General features: G+C 44.8%; 1 protein-coding gene across 12 annotated transcripts in view; it reads left to right on the top strand.

Annotated features, from left to right (window-relative positions):
- The window catches only part of WNK2 (WNK lysine deficient protein kinase 2), a 102,962-nt gene that overhangs the window by 70,904 nt on the left and 10,607 nt on the right, over positions 1-21,451 (top strand). For 5 of the 12 annotated variants that reach the window (XM_048316235.1, XM_048316233.1, XM_048316227.1 and 2 more), the window contains 15 exons: positions 15-64; positions 649-814; positions 895-1,011; positions 1,164-1,331; positions 1,536-1,581; positions 1,758-1,874; positions 2,301-3,322; positions 4,780-4,852; positions 6,144-6,199; positions 6,273-6,964; positions 7,449-7,663; positions 9,128-9,343; positions 10,257-10,355; positions 15,819-15,863; positions 17,349-17,602. In XM_048316235.1, coding sequence (XP_048172192.1) covers positions 15-64; positions 649-814; positions 895-1,011; positions 1,164-1,331; positions 1,536-1,581; positions 1,758-1,874; positions 2,301-3,322; positions 4,780-4,852; positions 6,144-6,199; positions 6,273-6,964; positions 7,449-7,663; positions 9,128-9,343; positions 10,257-10,355; positions 15,819-15,863; positions 17,349-17,602 — 3,336 coding nt within the window. Of the gene's footprint in view, positions 1-14; positions 65-648; positions 815-894; positions 1,012-1,163; positions 1,332-1,535; positions 1,582-1,757; positions 1,875-2,300; positions 3,323-4,779; positions 4,853-6,143; positions 6,200-6,272; positions 6,965-7,448; positions 7,664-9,127; positions 9,344-10,256; positions 10,356-15,818; positions 15,864-17,348; positions 17,603-21,451 lie in introns of those variants that run through there. The other 7 variants (XM_048316237.1, XM_048316229.1, XM_048316230.1 and 4 more) reach the window with 7 other exon arrangements.

The following is a 21,451-nucleotide window of genomic DNA, read 5'->3' as shown; positions in this document are numbered from 1 at the left end:
TTCTTGCATTTTAGGAGCAGGCAATACAGGACAAACTCCAAGCTCTGTCCCAGAGTTGCGAAAGGTATTGTTACCACCTCTTTGGCATAAGAAATGCTTGCTTTTTGGAGGCTGTTTTTTCTGACCTGACCAGAAAGAGATGGATGGGAGCATGTCTAGGGAGAAGCTGACAGTGTCCTGTGTGCAGTGTGCCCATTCTGGCACCTCCAGCTCTTTTAATTCCTTAGTTTGGGTGCAGCATCCTAGCCTTGGTGTATGTACAGCTGTATGGAACTTCTCTTTTCCTCCCTCTCCAGCAAACCTAACCTGTTTGCCCTTCTGCTGGGAGGGCAGAAAGACAGGAGCTGAGAAAATGTCACCTTAGAAAAGAAGGAACTTGTGCAGTTCAGAGAGGGACTGTCAGGACCCCTGAAGTGAAAGGACTGGGGGATGTAGGGATATATTCAGAGTGATGGAACTTTTGCTGTGTTACTGCCAGAAACATTAATAGATCATTTCTTGGTAGGTGTATCTTCCAGTTGACTCAGTCTGGGCCAAAAAATGTGCCCTTTTTCGCAGCCTCTGTTACGTAGCTTACATGTGATGCATGACTCCATTGCATGTAGCTCTGGCTTTATTTTGGGGTTGTTCTTCCTTTGCCTTGCTAAGCTACATGAGTCCAGATGTTGCTTCTGGTAAAGAGATGAGTGACAGCTTTGAAGGAGCAACAGGAAGTGGAAAGCAAGAAGGAAAGTCTTCAAAGAAGCATAAGAAATCCACGCGTGCTCGTTCACGCCAGGAGAAGTCCAGCAGACCCAAACTGACCATATTAAATGCAAGTACAACCTGTTGGAGGGCAACTTTAGGGTTCCTTTGGCTTTGCCAGGAATAAGGGTTGTTAATCTCTGCATGCAGGTGTGTAACACAGGGGATAAGATGGTGGAGTGCCAGCTTGAAACCCATAACCACAAAATGGTGACGTTCAAGTTTGACTTGGATGGTGACGCCCCGGAGGAAATTGCTACTTACATGGTGAGATGTGGCTGCCCACGGGCTCTCAGTGCACCCAGTTGCTTCAGGCAACTCCTTGTGTGTGCTTGTTGCCTTAGCTGTCTGGCTGCTGTGGAATGAGGCATTAATTAAAAAATGACTGTTTTCCCCTTTATTTTGATGTCCCCTTCTAGGTGGAGAATGAATTCATCTTGCAAAGTGAAAAAGAGACTTTTATTGAGCAAATGAAGGATATAATTGATAAAGCAGAGGATATGCTCAGTGAGGATACAGAAGGAGAGCGAAGCTCTGACCAGGGAACAAGTCCTCAACAAGATGCTGATAGGCTGGAAATGAACGAGGTAAATGCTAAATAAAGATTGCTAGTTTGATTTCTTTTTCTTAACAGCCAGATGCTTAAATTAGTTTTGCATCTTGTGTTAAAAAAAAAAAAAAAATTCCTAACTAGAAAAGTAATGCTTTTTCAGTGTTAAGCCTTACAATGTGAGTGGGATGATGCTCTTCTTGCACTGATCCAGCTATTTCTCCTGTTGTTTCTTTAACAGGAGAAGCGTCAGTCTCAAATGAAGACACCCATGTATCAGCAAAATGGTAAGTGTGCCTTTGAATTTCTAGTGGAAGGTGTCCCTGCTCATAGCAGGGAGTTGGAACTAGATGGCCTTTAAGGTCTCTTCCAACCCAAACCATCCTTGGAAATTAAGACAAAGTCATGATCTGGAGACAATAGAAATTCATGAGTTTGCATGTTATTTTCTTTTCATCCCTAGTTTTGCATACTGGAAAAAGGTGGTTTATTATATGTCCAGTGGTGGAAAACCCTACTACGGATGCCCCTGAGTTTTCTCCCCCGGTACCTCCCAGTGCCCAGCCGGCGGAAGGGCCAGGTATCTCCAAACTCTATAGCAAATGTCTTCTCCAGAGCTGCTGTGTTGTTTCTCTTCTGTCCTCATGTCACTCAGCTGTGATGGTTTCACTTGATTTAGTCAGAGGAAGAAAATGATGAATTTTGTTAAGCTGTACCTTTATAGTGTGTTCCTGGTGTTGAACCAAATTGGGAATCTTTATCTGAGTTTCAGTAAAGTGTCAGTATTTTAGCTATACCTTATGCTGCAGAGTAGCTGAAATTCTCATCATCGTAGTGTCTTTTCAGTGAAATTTTTTTTTTGCATAATTTGAAAATTCTCATTTGATGTGCATAACAGCTGTTTTCTGGTGGGAATCGCTAGTGGGTTGTCCCTGCAGCTGACTGGGGGGCTTGGCAGTGATTTCCTCTCCTTTAAAGGTTCACCTTTCAATTGTGTTCTCTCTAGACCTGGAGCAGTCGGATGACCAGCCAGTGAGCTCTGCAGTGACAGAGGCGCCCGGGGTCGGGGCTGGCCAGCAGCTTCCCCTGCACACAGGGGTCAGTGACAGCCCCCTTGGAGCCACCCCATCCTTGGCACCAGCTCCTGCTGCAGCAGCTCCTGCCAGCGTACCGAGCCAGACAGAGTTCCCAGCCCCAGCACTGCTGGCATCTGCCCCGAGTGTCGCAGAGCCCGCGGTGCCTGGTGGGGGTCAGCCAGAGTACCCCCAGCCCGGCCCCTCGGCCCCCCGAGCCCCAGGGCTGGAGGAGGCCTCCGATGCCGCGCCCCCAGCCCTGCTCCTGCAGCCGCAGGTGGACGAGCCCACGTGTGTGCCCGACGTGGAGCTCGCCTGCTGCAGCGTGGGGCCGCACAAGGCCGTGCCGGCGGCCCCGGGGCCGCTGCCCGCGCTGCCGGACGCTGTGGTGCTGGAGCGGCAGCCGGCGCCGCAGGTGCCACACCTGCCAGAGGGTGCCTTCGGCAGCCAGCCCTTCCCCGCGGCTGCCGGCCCCGAGGCCTTGGGCTTGGCGGGGTCCCAGCTCCAGAGCCCCACGCAGGCGCTGCTGGCCGCGCCCCAGCAGCTGCCGATGGCGCAGGGTGCCACAGGGATGGCCGGCCCCGGGGCGGGGGTCAGCCTGCTCCAGCAGCAGAACCCCCCCGGCACTGCCGAGTCCGACGGTGAGGGACCCCCCAGGGTGGACTTTGTGGACAACACGATTAAAAGCCTTGACGAGAAGCTGCGCAATTTGCTGTACCAGGAATATGTTCCAACTTCTTCGGCATCGGCAGGGACACCGGACACCTCTGTGCCACCTGAACAGGGCGACAGTGAATTTACCTTACCACCCTTTCCCGAAGAGCAAGCTCCTGCCCTGGCGTTGGACGGGAGAGAACCAGGCTATAGCATCCCGGACACCGGCCAGGAGGTGAAAGCTGCTGCCGAGCCACTGGTGCCCCTTGTGCCCTCGGAGGTCTTGCCCTGCCCACCACTGGTCAGTCCCCCAGCGGCTCTGCCCTTCATCCCCTCAAAGCCAGCCTGTAGGGCCGGCACCATGGCAGGGCCCAGGACCCACTGTCCTGTGGTAGGACACGTGTAGATCTCTTGCTTCCCTAAACATTTCATATCTCTGCTGCAGGGTATGTTACCTTTGCCTGCTGACTGCTTTCCACTGTGAAAGCTCACTTAAATTTTTCTTGTCAGATGCATCCCAACTCATTTTTCAGAAATGCTTGTTAGTGAAAGCCAGACTTTCCCTTTGGATTTAGAAGTGGTATAATACCGTAATTCATCTCCTCTTGGGTCCTGTGTCCGAAGCAAGCAGAAATGTGTCCATTTCTTTGTAGTTTGAGTGATATAGTCATTCTAGTTCTAATGAAGATGATTTGGCTTCAATTTTAAGTATAAATGAATGGCAGTGGTTGCAATTACTGCCTTCCAAGTCAGCCTGGATAAAGCAAACACTTCAAGTGCCTTTGCCTTGTCCACATGCTGCAGCCAAAGGCAGACATTCCATTGGCAGGAGTTTCTTCTGTTTCCTGTCATAGTTTCTTTTGTCTTCTCCTGACCTTGGTAGAGCAAGACTGCCATGGAAACCTCTAAGCAAAGAGGTAATAGGTGGGCTGGGGCAGTTGTTACTGTGTGACTCAGTTAAGCCCCCATGTTAAGTTTATTCAGATAAAATCCTGAGTTTATGAAATCATCAGATTTGCAGCACATTGGGCTTGGAGCAACCTGGGATTAGTGGAAGGTGTCGCTGCCCATGGCAGGGGGTGGAACGGGATAAGCTTTGAAGTCCTTTTCAACCCATGATTCAATCCTATGATTCTATATCTTACTTCAAAAGTGGCATTTCTGGAGATAACTCCATCCCCACTAGCAAGGCTGAGCCTGTTCTGTGTAGCATCAGCTGGAGGGATCCTATCAACTCCTCGAGGGATGCTGTATGGTACAGGAAACCAGCTGCACTTGAGTGACTCTTCAGAGCGTGTTGTTTTCTAATGATAAATTTCTACAGCAAACAAAATTCACTCTCTGTGAAAGGTGTTATGTCTCTCCAGTAACTGGAATTTGTCCTATTAAAATCTGTGCCAATAAGGAAGGAGACATAGAACTTCTGAAGACAGACATACGGATGAGGAATATACGGTCTGGCTGGAAAAGCAAACCAGAACAAAACCCCAAGTGTGTGTGTATATATAATACACTGGTTTTCAGTAGCTTGGGTTGCAGTTCCAACTGTGATGCTGCCACTGCTTTATTTCTTCCAAGGAAGGAGAAAAAAATTGGGGGAGTTGGAGGCAAAACTTGAAGGCCACCTCCACAGGCACTGTGAAATAATTCAATATTCCCTGGTAGTGCCACGGCAGCAAGGGCAAGTGAGGGAAGGAGAACACATTCTGCTGTGTGAGTGAGACTGAAATTGTGTTTCTTTTTTCCTTTTACTGGAAGTGTGACAAGTTGGAGGTCACTGGTGTGGGTGCTCATCCCTCAGAGGCAAGAGGTGGGTCAGCAAGCGGAACAGGTAATGCTCCTCCGGCCATCCTGCTCGGTGTCCCCTCGCTGCTCCCCTGCTGCTGACTGCAAGCATTGCCCAGCACTGGTGTTCTGATCCTGCTTATGATACAACCCATATTAAACATCTCCTTTCTGTTGACCTTCCTAGAAAGTGCCTCTCAGGCAGATATATTTTAACCCATACGTGCAGTTCCTGTCTGTGGTATAGGTGTGGGGTATTCACATGGAAGGCTGCATTCCCAATGATCAGTTTTCCCTAAAACGTCCCTCCAAATTCCTGGGTTTCATAAACACATGTTGACAAAAGTAATATGATCAATGGTTGCATCTCTGGGGGAAGCCTGTCAGATTCTTGGGGGAGTTCCACAGAGCACTAGTGAAGAGTACTGGTAGCCAAATGACCCTTCCTGTAGTAACATAGTAGAAGCCATAGAAGGAGGGGTATTTATTTACCTGTTTACATATTTCTTTACCTCCATTCACCTATTTATTTGCCTGCATTACCAATTAATTCTCCTCCATTTACCTTCCTTGACACGCACGGGAAGTTTTACGGGCTGAGGAGTCTCTTTGTCTCCCTACAGGCAGAGAAGAGAGTTTACAAGTGGAATGTAGCACTGTGTAGTAAAATCAGTGTATCTTAGAAACCACTGATGTTTGTCACCATTTCAGAGCTCCAGATCTGGCCGTGTCCTTGCTCTGAGCAATGTGCCGTGTGAACGCAGCGTTCCCAAAAGCTTGGGTGTATTGGTCTGACTCAAAACCAGCATCCAGGGTGTGAAATGATCATGGGCTTGACTCCCGCCACTAATACTGTGCTTCTGGTGTGATTCTGTGGCCTGAATGACCAGTTTTGGGCTTATGATTTCCACTTTCAGCAGCGTGCGTTTAGCTTCATTTCAGGCCCCTTGAGGTGTTGGTGTCAGTGTGTGTCAATGGCAGGGGTGATGCAGCACCCATCCATGCTCAGCAGCCCTGTGTGTTTCTGAGGCACCAATAACACCAGAATAGTCCAGGCCCAATGTATCATGCAAGTTTCATTCTTCTTCTGTTTTTCTCTTTAATAATTTTCAACTGACTAATGAAATTCCACACTCCTATTATTATTTGAGTTCCCCAAATCACTAGATCTGCCTACCTGCATATATTTTATATTGCTATTGCTTCCTGCATTTTAGATCCTGTATTACAAAGATTATTCCTCACTGGTACACTTCATTTTATCACAATAAAAACATTGGCTTTTATTATATTAAAGCATTCCAGACATAAATATTTTTTTCCCAACTTTAAAACAGGTCCAGCCGCAAGCATCACTTCAGCTCCTGCTGCTCCAGCAAAAGGCCTCCTTCAGGTAACCACAACTAGGAGTGGTTTTCTGCTAGATTGTTACAGTTACTTTCGTTAAGCTCTCTTATTTTCTCCAGGTTGCACCTACATCATCGAGCGCAGCTCCACAGATGGAGACTTCACAGAGGAGCGAGGAGGCAGAGAGGACGGCTTCGCCTGCGCACACGGAGAGCGTAACGCGGCGAGCGACGGCAGATGGGGTGATGAGTAACTTCCACAGCGATGGCTCTCCAGGCGCTGGTTCCTATGGAAAACAGGCTGAGGCTCAGGAGAGTGGCACACCAGCCAAAACGATTGGCAGGTTTTCAGTCATCAGCACACAGGATGAATTAACTTTAGCGGCACCGCACTGCCTGAGGTTCTCGGCCCCCCCGGACGTCTATCTGGACGAGCTGCCCTCCAGCCCGGACATGAAGGCTGCTGTCCGCAGGGTCCAAACGGCCTCTTCCGTCGACGTCCTCTGCGACCAGGCTTCGAGCGACTCGGCTGATGAGCCCTTCCCTCGGCCCCCTGCTGCTGCTGCAGCTGCCCAGCTCTCCCCCCCGAGCAGCAGCACAGCCACGGACTTAATTAAAAAAGCAGCTGCTTTTCTGCAGAGGTCTGGCAAAGGCGGCTCACCCGGCCCCGAGTCACCCAACGGGCAAGGTGCGAAGATTCCTACCATCAACATAACGTCCTTCCACTCACAGTCGTCCTACATGAGCAGTGACAATGACTCAGAGTTTGAAGATGCTGATATGAAGAAAGAATTGCAGAACCTGAGAGAAAAGTATGTTGGGTTGCAAGCAATGCGAGGGAAGCTTGTGTTACCTTGCCTTGGCAGCAGCTCAGCTTAGGATGAGCAGAGCTGTAAGGAGTAAACAGGTTCTAGGCAAATCAGGCATTGCCAGGACCTTCCCCCTCAGTGCATCCTGCTGTGCATTGCCTCATCTGCCAGGTCCATTGAGAAGAATAACTCATAGAATCCCAGAATGGTTTTGGTTGGAAAGGACCTTAAAGGTCATCTCATTCCACCCCCTACCTTGGGCAGGGACACCTTCCACTACTCCAAGCCACATCCAACCTGGCCGTGGACACTTCCAGGGATGGGGAGTCACCACAGATAGATTGTTGTAGCTTTGCGTACTTGGGGATGAGCAGCTGATTGTTTTATAGCCAACAACTGTTTTGTTTCTTCTTCTACAATTAATTACACTGTCAGGATGTGGTGGTTTATCAAATACATTGCTAGCAGAGTTCTTTTATTTTTTTAGGCATATGAAAGAGATTGCTGAGCTCCAGACACAGCAGAAGAATGAGATAGAGGCACTGTATATTCGGCTGGGGAAACCCCTTCCTCCCAACCTGGGCTTCCTTCACTCCGCCCCACCGAGCGGCCGTCGCCGAAGAACCAGCAAAAACAAATTGAAAGCTGGAAAACTCTTAAATCCTCTGGTCCAGCAGCTCAGGAGTGGAACATCAAGCACAAGTAGGTGCTGCCCTTCGCCTGTTGCTTGTGTTGGTTGTGGCTCTGCTGTGTGATGGCTGGGGCTGCTGGAAAGGATGGAATTTTTGTTGGTTTTGAACTGGCAGTGGCCATACCTGCCAGCTCTGCATTGGCTACAGTGCTTGGCAGAGGAATAATATTCCACTTTAATTTGGAAAACAGCCTGGTTACATCTCCTCCTTCCTCCAAATGCAATTTACTGATGTTTGTATTCACTTCTTAGGTGCTGTTATGCTCTATTGATTAGGTGCTGTATCTTGTTGTTGTTTACTTTTTCCTCCAAGATGTCATATAAAAAAGATGGGATTGCATTTGCTCCCCCAAAGGATGGGAGGTAAAAGCTGTTATAAAACCATGATGGATGCTTTGACCAACTGAAGTGGTGTGAGATTTTCACACAGCACTACAGTCTTGAGCTGTTATCTCTTGGAAAAGTACAAAAATATAATTTACCTGGGAAATAATGATAAACCCCAGCACCTATTTCTTCAGCAAAATGTAGAATAGAATGAATAATTTTTCTTCAGCTTAGTTGATGCTGTGATTTAGGGGAGCAGCAACATTTCCAGCAGTCACCCTTTATTTCAAACCTGGTGGCTCTTGTTTTCAGTATTACTGCATCATAGGTCTCCTTTGAATTTCCTTGCATCAGTCCTTATAGACAGGGTGTTGAGGAGGTTTTTGCTTTTAGCTAAGGGTTTCAGCTAGGTTGGGAAAAACAAGTATGTTCAGAGGCAAAAAGTTCTGTGGCCCATCTTGAGACTGAGTGTTCTTGCCCACAGGGACTGAAGCAGTGTTTGATACTGTCTGTACTTCTACATCTATCTAGATATTTATGTATTGATATTTATCTGTAGATATCTAGGTAAGTGGCTCTATCTGTACTTCTGTCTACACAAATATCTCAGGTAAAGAGGCTTAAAAACCAAAATACTGTTGCAATCGTGTTACGTGAATTTATCAGCAGAAGTATCTAACAGTGGCAATGACAATTATACTTAAATAGCTATAAATAAAAAGTTTCTTGTGTCTTTACTGCAACTTTTTATTCTTCTCCATTTGCTTAATTTCACCTTTGGTGTTGGAGAGCAAACATCTGTGTCCTGCTTTGTCATTCTGTGCATTCATCCTCCTCCTCAGCAGCTCTCTCTTTACTCCAGCAGTGCTCCTTCTGAGGCTCCTGAAAACACAGAGGAGAAACTGTAAAAATCAAACCTACTCCAGGAGCTTCTTGGAGAAACAGGATCAGGGATAGGAGGTGTGGATTATTTTCTGGTGCAGGCTGTCCCCAATGGTACTGTGTACTGTGTTCCATCCAGTACAGCAGAATGGTGAACGGCTCTTCCTCTTGGGGTCAAGACATGGATTATTTTTAGGCAGGGATTTTTTATTCAGAGATTTCCTAGCTTTTGCCATTGCACGTGTTCTGTTTGTTTGCTCTTTCAGGTAACCTTTCAGACTCTAAAGACTCACCCCACAAAGAAACAAGTAAATCGCAGCCGGGCTCCCCCGAAGCCGCCGCGGTGCCTCCTGGTGCAGCCCCCGCCTTTGGGAAGGCTGTGCAGACCCAGCAGCCCTGCTCTGTCAAAGCCTCTCTGTCCTCTGACATCTGCTCTGGCCTGGGCCCCGACGGAGCTGATGCCAACGCAAGCTCTGGCCAAGGTGATTTTTCCTGCCGGCTGTTCTCTGTCTCTTCCAGCACATGCTAAAATTAGTTCCCTTCCCTTAGACTTGAACTTTTTAGGAGTGATAGAGGAACGTGAATCTTTGACAATCCAAATTACTGGCCTGTCTTTAAAAAGATCATTGCAGTATTGTCAGAAGAGCAAAATTTAAGTATCTTACTGAGTGTTACCAACACTCAAGAAAGCATGCCCAAGACATCCTTAATTTTTAGGAAAGAAATACCTTTCAGTTTTGCCAGCAGTGGCTTTATCCTAATACCTTCTCTGGAGTCTGCCTTACAGATTCCTGAGAAAAAATGAAAGGAAAACAAAAAAGATACAGAAGGCTAGGAGTTTGTTTCCTTGGTTTCATTTTTTTTTAGCCCCTTGATTCCAGTAGACCCAAAGTTCCTCATTTTAAACTGTCAAACCATCTTGGGCATGAGAGAAAATAAAAAATGAAATTAAATGAAAACCAAACCCAGGGGACCAAGTTGTGTTTCCTTTCTGTAAGGGGTTCACTTTGTGCATAATTTTGGAGTCCCAGCCACAGGACTGTAGACTGGCTGCACTCCCAAGACCCCAGCTCTGAGACCTCTGTGTATTGCCCCCATCGTAGGCTTTGACTGAACTTGTTGCCATGCATATGGGAAGTTCCAATGATGATTAAAATACCTTCCTCTCATTACACATCCTGCCAAACTAATCTACAAAATATCTATCTGTCCTCTTCTGCTGTTATTGCATCCTTTGTGTATGGTCAGTGAACTTGCTCCTCTTTGGCAAAGTTAAGGGGGAGATGTGGAGGTTTAACTAACAAAGCTGATTTGACTGATGGTTTAGGACATCTGATCACAGCTACTTGTACTTTATAAGTGTCTTTGTTTTCTTCCCTTTATATTCATTTACAGGCTGGACGGTTTTCCACCAAACGTCTGAGAGAGTGACCTATAAATCTAGTAGCAAACCTCGTACCAGATTCCTCAGTGGACCTGTGTCTTTGTCCATCTGTTTGTATTTGTTCTTTTGTATTTTATCACAGTCCATCTTTCTTTTACTCCCTTTTTCCAATTCCATGGTTTATATCTCTAATATGTTTGGCAGGATGCCCCTTTTTCTGAGCCATCTTTTCTTTCTTTTTCTCTTTCTTTTAAGTAATCATCATGAACACACCTTATTTATATTAATTTTTCATATGAAAGCTTTTTTTGCACTGCTTTTGGCTCATGCCTGGGCACCAAAAGCATGTGTGGAAGATGTCATCATTTATTATATATAGCCTGATGGTAAATTTTACCCTGGACTTATCAAAGCTTTTGTACTTTATGTGATTTCTGTTGAAGTAATTTTATTTGCAATGTGGCAAATATACATGTCTGCTGTCCCGGTTCCAGCGACAACAAAATGAAATCCATCCTTCTGTAGACGAATGGTCTCTTTCACACATGTTTGGACTCTGAAGACATGCATGTAGCAAGCTGATACAATTCTAGAAGGTCACTGGAGGGTATAACTTCCATACAAGGGCTGTATTAACACAATATACAGTACTGTTTATATCCACTCTATTTTTCTTTAATTTTTTTCCCCGCTCTTTGCATGTGGAAATGCTGAGACAACAGTGCTCCAGCTAGTTCTTTCCAAATCTCTGTCCTAGGTGGGCTTTTCCCCATGCAGTCACTTTAATTAGTTTAAGTGAGCAATTTTTTTGATGTACTCGTAAGCAGCAGGAAGATCTGGTTACTCTAAGGGAGAGTCCCATCAACTTTTTTTGTGTAAGCTGATCTGGCTGAAGCACTTGACTCAGTTTATTTTCTTATGACCTTATGTGACCTCAGAGATGAAGTCAATTAGCAGTTCATCAAAGCATAAATAAGTAAAAAGCAATATCAGATTTTCAGATGATACTTGGAAATGGATTGCTAGGATCCAGGAGTTTTGTCTCAAATAACTGTGCACCTTCTATTTGTACCCTATTTGTCTGACTTCTAAAGTAATTGGCAATTCCACCAAACGATATCAAGCTACTTAATGAAAAAATTAAGACTTTTTTACCCAATTGTAGATGCTGCTTTTTAGGCAAACGGATTTTGCTTGTACAATAAAGATATGTTGTGCTGAACAGGTACTATAGGCCACTTACATATAACCTTAGAGGGGCTGATAACGTTCTTGACAAAGTGTTTGGTTAAATAACTGTGGGTTTACAGTAGTATCAGATCTCCCCTTGGAGTTCTGCATTGCTCATTACTATCCAAGTGGTTCAGGTCAAAAGCACAAGACCACTCCAATACACTCCTCCTAATTTTATAAATAAACAGTATTTTAAAAAATAATCTTGATTTTTTTTTTTTTTTTTTTTTTTTGTTTGAGCTCCCTGAAAGCCCAAACACTCAGGTCACTGACGTTTACAGAATTTATTACCATGTAAGCTTTTAACCACTGGTGAAGTCATGAGACAGTTTTGCATTTAGGGATTTTTTCTGTGAGAACCTGAGGGGAATTCTCAGCTCCCAAATGTTCCTGTTTGGTGTTAGAGCGGCCACAGTTATTTCTTCCTCTGCACATGTAATTCCCAGAAGTTGTTTCATTAATCTTCCATGGAATTACTATTCAGTAGGATGCAAAAAGTCTGGGAGATGGCAATTAAAAACCAGTGTATTAAAAGTGTTTGGGTGTGTGGATATTGTGAATGAATCCAAGGGAATATGTAAATCCTTTGAATCGTGAAGTTTCCTGATGCTTAAATAACTCAGCATGACTAATTTCTCAGCCCATGTGCTCTCTCAGGTTCTTCTGGGCGAGTGCTGGGGAAGGTTTGGCCTCCCCCGTCCCTGAGTCACAGCAGGAGATGGGTGGCAGTTCAGGCACTCCACGTGGCACTGCAATCCTGGGTCACCCCTGAGGGTTCCAGCCCTGAGAGCACAGCTTGGCTTCCAGGGGTGCCTCTCCCCTGGGGTGCTGGGCAGGTTTGGTGGGGCAGGAGGTTATTCCAGCTTGTTTTCCTGGTGAGCCCAGCAGGTAGGCTGGGTGTGAATGAAGGGCTGGGGCTGTGGGCAGTCCTGTCCTTCCCGAGGCGGCTGGGGCTGGGACTGCGGCGGGCAGGACGGACAGCAGGACGTTCTGTTGAGCTGGTATCCAGAGCAGCCCTTACTGCAGCCTCAGGAAAAACAGGGCTTGAGGAAGGCTGGGTTGGATGGAGCTTGGAGCAGCCTGGTCTAGTGGAAGGTGTCCCTGCCCGTGGCAGGGGGTTGGAACAAGATGGGCTTTTAAGGTCTCTTCCTATGTAAACCATCCTTTGATTCTGTTATTTGAAGGTGATGATGATGGCAATACCAGCTGGCTGATGTTCCTTCCCCTCTGGAAGGGATGTCAGTTTACCCAGCAGGTAGGCAAAGCCAAGCATTTGGATTAGTTGCTAAGCATCCGTGCCCCATCCCTGGAAGTGTCCAAGGCCAGGTTGGACGGGGCTTGGAGCAACCTGGGGTAGTGGAAAGTGTCCCTGCCCATGGCAGGGGGTGGCACTGGATGGGATTTAAAGTCCCTTCCAACCCAAACCATTGCAGGTAGGATTCCATCCTCTGTGCAGTTTACAGGGCTGGGACACCGCTGTCCAGTGCCAGCAGCTTGGTGGCACATCCAGCCAATTCAGGGTCCTGGGTCTGCTTCATAAGTCAAGGTTTCCCTGGTATTTTTTTATTTGAGAGCTGTTGGGAAACATTGTGCTGCATTTTCAGAAATGCTCTGAATCTGTATGTTTGGTTCAGGAAAACCAACCCTTTGCCGAGGTGGGATAGGCCAGCAGGAGACCTGCTGCACTGGCAGAAAAGTTGGCAACAACTTTAAAACTAAATGTTCAGATGGATTAAAGACAGTATCACAAGGATCTTGCTCTGGTTACAAGATCCAGCAGACTCGAACACTTTCACAGTGTTCTCCAGGACTTTTTGATCTGTTCCCGATGTCCAATATTGACTTCACCTTTGTATGTTTAATGAAATAAAATATTTTTGATGGGCTTTGGCATAATTTTATCCTGAGTTCCTTTCCTGGGTTAAACTGCAAGGGTGCCCTAGGGAAGAGTTTCCACTGATCGTGAGTGGAATTTTCAAAGCTCCATTTGACTTAGGCTTGGAATCTTGTGTAATGCAATTTTTGCCAGGTCTGTAGCAATTCATATACTGTATGTGCATATGCAATTATGGAAATGGTCTGGCAGTTTATTGCCATTTCCATTTTTTTGTAGCTTTCCAGCTTTTTGGCAGCTGTTGAGTGCAAATATGGGACAGTGGATTTTTTCTGTTCTGTATGATATAATAGCTAGTTAATTCCTCAGATAAGAGATCTGGAATTGGAGGCAAAATGCTCTGCTAAACTTTAGCAGTCTTACATTAAATCTTAATTACGATTCATCTCCTTAACTTTACAGTTCTTAAATGCGTTAATTTTAGCCGTAATACAATTAATCTGCTGAATTAGACCTACAAAGTGAATTTTTAATTGAATTTGAATTCATAACCAGCCATGGCCGATGGCTGTCTGTCCCTGCTTCAGGCAGTCTCACCGCTTAGGGAATGTTTCCCATCTCCCACGCCCCATGCTGGAGTGACACCACTCAGAAGGAGCAGCTCTCTTTTTGGTGACTGACTCTCCTGTGATACTTCCCTCAAAGCTGACACCCCTCACGCGGGTGTTTCATGAGTGTGTTGAGTGCTGCCACTTTCTGTCACTTCCCTGGGTCGGATTTGGCACCTGACGTGCTGGGAAACCTGTGACTGGGTGTGCAGGAAGCAGAGGGGTTGGTGATTAAAGTGGTTTTACATGCATTTGAGCACGTACTGCAGTCAGCTGCCTGCTTTTATTGCTCGCAGGCAGATGCTTTCCATTTGCATTCATATTGTGCTAAGAACTGCCTGTTGCTGCAGGAAATAGCCTTCTAGGATTGCTGCTGTGGCCACTGCCATCATGGGGAGTTGTTTCCATTATGGGAATTCGTAGCTAACTTTGGGATAGGCAAGGTAAGGTATATCTGAGGGAAAAGAGGGCAAAAGATATAAGAATACAAGACAGATGGTTGAGTCGTGAATTTGACTGTGTTTGTTGCCTGGGCTTTGAGATGAGAACTGAACTTGGTCATGCTTGCATTGCTGTAGTCATGTCCTTCTGATTTGCCCAGGGTAGAAACCTATATGAACTATATGAAGTAATAAGAAATTCTTTCAAAGCAGTCCTCTGTTCCTCATGCCACCCACATCTAAACACAAACATCTCTTCTCCCTTACTTCCTCCCTCCCTCATTTCTTTACTTTCTCTTTCTCAGTCTCTGACTGAAATCACTTCCTTCTCCTCTGAAGACTCATTCAGGGCCTGTGTCAGCCTGGACCTGCAATCTCTGAGTTTAAAGCTGCATTTCTGGCACAGTAACATAAAATGTTACACCACTGTTTAGTCTAGAGAAAAAGCACATCCATCCTCTATCTTACTTTTTTTGCCCCAGTCTGATTTTGCTCATGGTTTCAAGTGCTTCTTCCCAATGAACTCGCCATAGCCCATGTCAGACACTCATCTCCCCCCATACCATAACAATATTCTTCTTATCAAGTCCAAAATACCTTTCAGGAAATTTGGCACCCAAATAGCAACGGTGCCGATGTCTGGCAAGATCTGACAGTCGAGTCGGGGTCTCGGCACACTTCTGGCACTCTGCTATCTATCAATAGACTGTAAAATCATGATGAAGGATGGAACGAGGCAATAACGAAAAGAACACATAGTTCAGTTAAATTAAAACTCGGCTACCCTGATGGATTATTTTTCTGCACTTGGATAAGGCATAAGGGAAACTCATTCACAGTTCTGTTCAATTGAAGTTCAGAGTCTCACATTTAGACACAAATCCTACAAATAAACTATTTGGAAACAATTGGCCTCAGACCTGCAGAACAATGTATCTTTTTGGACTCGTAAAACAGGATTTTTAGGGTTGTTTTATGGTTTGTCTTTGCAGCCAGACTAGCTTGACTTGTTCCTGAAAGCATTTTTGGCCTCCAATCACAAACTAAATTGACATCATTTCCTGCATTAATAGAAAACAAATCAAAACTTTCTATTAGGAAGCCAAGGCAATTTGGAAAAAAAGAAAAAAAAGGAAAAGAAAGAAAATCAACAAAAAAATTTTTTTTAAAAACCAACCGACCAAACAAACAAACAAACAAATGCATCTTTAAGTCATGAGCTCTTGCTTTTGGCATGCTGTGGTACTTTCCAAAGCTTTTGAATGGCTGCACATTAAGAAAGGTTTGAGCTGTCCAGTTATTTAGGCTTCCTTTACTCACCTGAACTGCTGACTTTGTCTGTCCTTTCTTGCATAATAACTACTTTTTGATTGCTTAAAAATACAGAAGCTTGTCCGTCCGATTTGTTGTGTTTAGTCTTACCTAATTCTGTGTGTCTTGTATTGTTTTACCTTGTAGGGTCCACCTTGAAACGACTATGTCTAGGCAAAGATCACAGTAGTAGTAACTATCCCATTTTTGTTTCTCAGTATTTCCTTCATGGCATGGGATGTTCTTTGCTTTTTTATTATTATTATTTTTTACTAAAAGCTAGTTGTTTAATAACTAGAGCTGATGCACTTCTATGAAACTAGACTGTATAAACTGTGGTACTTTGAGACTAATGCATGTGCTGTGATGTCTTGGGAACCTCGCATGCTGCAAGAGAGTCGTGGTGTTCTGTGTGTGAGACCGTGCACGCATGCGGCCAGGAAACTGGGTCCAGTGTCTGTCTCCGAAATACACACCTTTATATGACTGCAGTTCTCTGCTGGAGGAATTGATAGCTTAAAACCATCCCAGCCACCTTGAGCTGCATGAAATATTAAACACCAATTGAAGAACTTTCCTCTTAAAATCCTTACTTTTCTCACTTTTACCCCAAGTAAAGGAAAAGGAATTGAGCAGTATTCACTTAGAAGTGACGTTGCAGGTTGAATGCATGATCATTTAAAGGTTATTAATGTATTTTATATAACTGTAGGACTAATTAGTGTACTGTTTCATTGGCTGGTAACTGATTAACAGAGAAAAGAGTAAATGTTCATGTTTGCTTATATAATAATTTTACTACAGTTCTATGAACTTTTTGCTTGGAGAGATGGTCTTTATTTCCAATCTTTAGCTATCTCAAATATGTTAGCTGAGACATTACTTTACATTTTCTGCTTAGGTCAGATCCAGACTCCTTCAGTTGCAGTCCCCTGCTGAGCTTGCTGTGTCAGACTTGTAGTCACTAAGCAGAAAAAGGACAGAAAATTTTGGTTTACTAGCTCTTCTAGAAAGAAGTGAACATATAAAATTAAATCTCTATCAATAGTCTTCCTGACTGCTTTTACCTATACTAAAAGTTCTCTATCTTTGTCTCAAACAGTCACCCCACCCACTACATGCTCTCTCCTCTCTCTTGTATACTTTCACGGTCCTGATGGGGTTTTTTCCCCAAAAATATGCAAACAGCCACGTGAATGGTCCTGGCATCATCGAGAGAGGTGGTGGGTTCCCAGAGCCTCTGAGGCGCAGGAACCAGCCCTGCCTGTAACCTCTATGACAATGACAATTTTCCAGGAGGACAGTAAACTTATGCAAGTAAAATAAATGGTAAATTCATTTTATAAATGCTTGCAGTGTTAGCAATAGATCCCACCTCCCATCTCTGAGGAGATGCTGTATGCCCTGGGATGTCAGCATTACAGGGCTGCATTCCTGGCTTCACTCCTTGTCCTTAACTTCACCCAGGACAAGTTAGTGGCCAAGGTAACATGGTGTGATAGAAAATGCAAACCCATTGGACTTGGACCATTTCTTTAAGCAAAGGTGTTCTGCAGCCAGGAGGGGGAGGGTTAGGAGTCCAAAAAGCCACCATTGGAGTGGCAGTAGGTGAGAAGGGGTTTGAGCTGAGAGGTGAGGCAGAGACACCATCCCAACTCTCTGTGTGTGATTTTCCAGGATCCTCGACCAACAGCCTGGTGACGTGTCCTGAGCCCCTCCCGCAGTCGACGCTGCAGGTTCAGGCCAACAACAGTAACAACAAGAAAGGGACGTTCACAGACGACCTGCACAAGCTGGTGGACCAGTGGACGAGCAAAACTGTTGGAGCTGCACAGACAAAACCTTCTTTAAACCAACTGAAGCAGAACCAAAAAAGGCAAGACATGGAGCCAAAGGCTAACCCCATGCAAACGCAGAATGAGACATGTGGAGTAAGTGGCCCTCCTTGAAGGACATACCTTTTGCTATGTGTCTGACAGCCTTTGCAGAACTCAGATGTGCAGGAGGACATAGACTAAAATTACTCCAGATAAATGCTTTCTATAAATGTCCAGCTCTTTTCATTCAGTACTAAATCAATTTTTTTTTAATTGTCCTTTGGAATAATCTTAAGGGGTATATGGGCAGCAATATATATAAAAATATATATTTTTAAATTCCAAACTGCTTATTAACAGCGATACACAGCAATACTCATATTGTTACCATCTCATCTGTTGCTCAACTTCAGTTTCAACTATTACTAAAGTTTTCTTTTTGGTATTAACCTTCCTTAGAACAGGGGCTGTGGCTCAGTGGTTGCGAGCCGTTGTTTGAGTGGAATTGGAGTGAGTCCTGTGCTGGGAGAGGGGACAGCTGGGGGTGTGCTGACCCCTGCTTCTTGTACTGGGTATCTGGACAATACCATCCTCAGAAATGCTGTCAAAATATCCTACAACAAACAGGGAATTGGAAAGCCCCCATTCGTCCCTTCACGTTCTCAGCAGCAGGACAATGCCCTTGCAAGGCGCGTCTGTGCTGTGTTCGGTGCTGGTGTCGCGGCTGAGGGCTGATACAGAGGCACACACAAAGGAATGGGCACACGTCCAGAATCCCAGTTTACCCTTCTGTCCCACCTGGGGCTGGGTTTCCAGACCTCTTCCTTCTCACAACTGGAGATTCCTTGACTAGTAATTTTTGCTTAGTTCATTTTCTTGGAAGACTGCAAATTGAGCCAAAATAGAGGAAAATAACAGCAAGGAGCTGTTTTGTAATCACTCAAAAGCAAAAAAATTAGATCTGGATAGTAAACCACTGCCTTTCTGGCATGTAGAAGGAAAAAATCTTGTAGCAGTAGTAGCTCTGTAGTTGTTGGTGAGGTGAGATGTACCAAAGCAGGAACCTCACCAGTGCCTCTGCTTTGGTACCTGCTGGTTCCTGAGTGAGTAAATAATCCTTTTACACAGTAATGGTTTAACCAGCTCTGGAGTAAGCAATGCCTGCTTAGGACCCTAATAGTTCTCATAAAATAAGTCAAAGTTGGTGCTCGTAAGCCCAAATAGAAGATTTCCATAAAGTGGTGGGGAGGGCACAGATTTTAAGTCACTTCTTGCTCTCTTTTGATGTGCTTTTTGCAGCATTTTGGTGTTTTTCCCCTGAGACCCCTGCAGAAGTTTGAAGTATTTGATGTGGATGTTTTGCCCACCTGTACCTCTGGAGAAACAAATGGTTATATTACTTATTTAAATCACCTTTTAGTATCAATTTAGGGTTGATTTTCCCTCCTGCAGTCTTGGTGTCTCTGTCTCAAAGCCTGTGGAGAAAGTGGAGTATCACTGTGAGAGCAGCAGGAATGTCCCTGTCTCAGTACTCTGCTCTTTGAGGGTTTGTATCTTTCTCAACCATGGCAGTTGTTCCAGGAAATCAACAAAGCTGACTGAAGTTTTTGGAGGTGAATTACTAAGAGCATGGAGAGGTTGGGATTCCCTGCTCTTCAATTCTCATCATTCCTTGTTGCTCAGAGGAGTGGCATCAGTTGGAGCCCTGGGGTGGGTTGAGGCATGAAGTCCTCCTAAGGACTGTGGTGGCTGCAGCAGAGATGCAAGGGCAGATGGCAAACATGACTGGTGTAGTTCTTGTTGAGTGTTTTGGCCATGAAGATGGCACAGGATGCTGCAGGTGGCAGAAAACAGGGCAGCATATATATGATACATACCATAGCATATGGTATGATATAGAAGAGTTTGACAAGGGTTGGTTTGGGAGTTAAGCATCGTTCTGCTGTTTGTACCCTTTGAAATTCACCCTAAAGGGGAAGTTGAAGTTGAGGGAGAAGAGGGTGGCATGGTGTTGGGAGAGAAATGGCCAAAGGAGGAGGAAGGGAACAGCGTGAGAGGACTCCTAGTGTGGACAGCTGGACAAGTGACCTGTGTGTCAGTGTTGGAGGGATGAGGTTCTTGGGGAGATGTTACACCTGTGCTGAATCACAGCTGAATCAACTGGAAAGACAAAAAGAACTTGGTAAATCACATAAAGGATGGAAAAAATAGCTTTCCAACAGGGAGAATCTGAAGGTCGGGCTGTAGTTCTTCAGTTCATCTGGTAACACCGTCTTTTTTGCTGCTTTTGATCAAAAATGCCTTTGCAAGAAAAGAATACGGAGCATTAAGCAGATTTCCAGCCCATCAGAGAAGGTTATAATAAGGTTTTATGTTGGAAATAAAGGCTGGATAAGTAGGAAACAAAGTGATTCTTACGCCTTTTGTGTTTTTTTCTTGGTTTTTTATTTTTTAACTGGAACAAACTAGGACGGAGCTGTTAGGGTGGGTTGTCTCACGTGGGCTTGGTTTTGGGAAAAGCTGTTGTTGTTCCCATGTGATGGTCAGAAATGAGGGGCTGGGGGTGGCAGGATTTGTACCTTCACTTCTGCATTGTCTCTGGGGGTTATTGTAAATAGAAATGCCTCCCTAAAGGGTTTTCATACAGGAGTAGAAGTGAAGGGCGTTGTCCCACGATGAATAATACATTAAACAATAAAAAAAGATATATAAAATATCAACTATACATTTATATAGAAAAATGCATTTTTTACGTTAAAATTTTCTCTTACTGTTCACCCACTGTTATGAATATGCAGGGCAGTTGTGTGGCTGACTTGAAATCTTTTCTTTCCCCCTGGAACAGAGGACTCACTTTCCTGAGTTACCTCTTTTTTACTCAAGATTCCTTCTACCACCAGCAGCAAATTGTTTGCTCTGAATACAATGTATTATTTTTTAACTTAGTCAAGGCTACTCTTTAAGGCTGGAAATAGAAGAGTAACTTGGGAGTGTGTTTAATAAGAGTGAGTGGTTTTCATTCTCTGTCATCAGAAGTGTAGACAGCAATAATGTAATGGGGATGCAAAGGATTCTGCTTTGTTTCTGTGGAAGTTACTACAAATCCTGATTGATCATATTAGAAATTTGGGGGGGACCTTTCAAAGGGGGAGGAACTTTCATCCAATTGTGTCACAGGAGCGCTGAAACATTCCTTTTCAAATGGTTTAATTAAGTATGGAAATGCAGATTCTCATCAGCAGTAGTTTGAAACACAGTAGGAAATATTAGAAAGAACTTGAGGTCAAGCTGCCTGAGTGATTTCTCTCTTTGTGATCTTTGTGAAGATATGATGAAATAATCATTTTTTACAGGTAATTCTGGTTAGCATTTGTCATGGAGTAAGCTTAGGAATGTGAGCTGCCTTCTCTGCAAAGAATGCTGAATATTGTGTATTTAAAAACACTATTTGGGGATGCCTGAGAATGAAGGGCTTGCCAAAAATGTTTTCTATTCTCCATACTGTTGTGTAGCTCCATGGGTTTTAGAGAAAAAAACGTGACCCCAGAAAAGCTTAAACCTGTTCCCAGTGCACAGTGAGGTTGTTTCTGAGAACACAGGGGTCTGTGGCAGTGGGTGACGTGCACCGGGGCCTTGGACACCTCAGGAGCATCCGAGCCTCTGCTGGCATTTCCTGACTCGTGGGCTTGGGCTGCCAGGAGCAGCTGTGCTGGACATGGCCACTATGCCAAAACCAGGCCACAGCACCTTCACTGTGTCTTCCCTCTCCATTGGATTGGGAAAATAAAAAAAAATGAATCTGTGTTTGAAGCTATTCAACACTGCCTTGGTCTGAATGGCAGAACGGTTTTCCAGGGAACTGGTAAAGCACACACACAGATCTTCAGGACTGCCTAATAGCTTTGGGGTTTTAGCAAAGCAGTCAGAAGTGATTAAAGAGATGGATTATCATCCTTGCCTGCT

This window comes from Corvus hawaiiensis, chromosome 11 (genome assembly GCF_020740725.1).
Source record: "Corvus hawaiiensis isolate bCorHaw1 chromosome 11, bCorHaw1.pri.cur, whole genome shotgun sequence".
NCBI classification, from domain to species: Eukaryota; Metazoa; Chordata; class Aves; order Passeriformes; family Corvidae; genus Corvus; species Corvus hawaiiensis.
The sequence above is the reverse complement of the archived record's forward strand: the minus strand, read 5'-3'. Positions and strand labels throughout refer to the sequence as shown.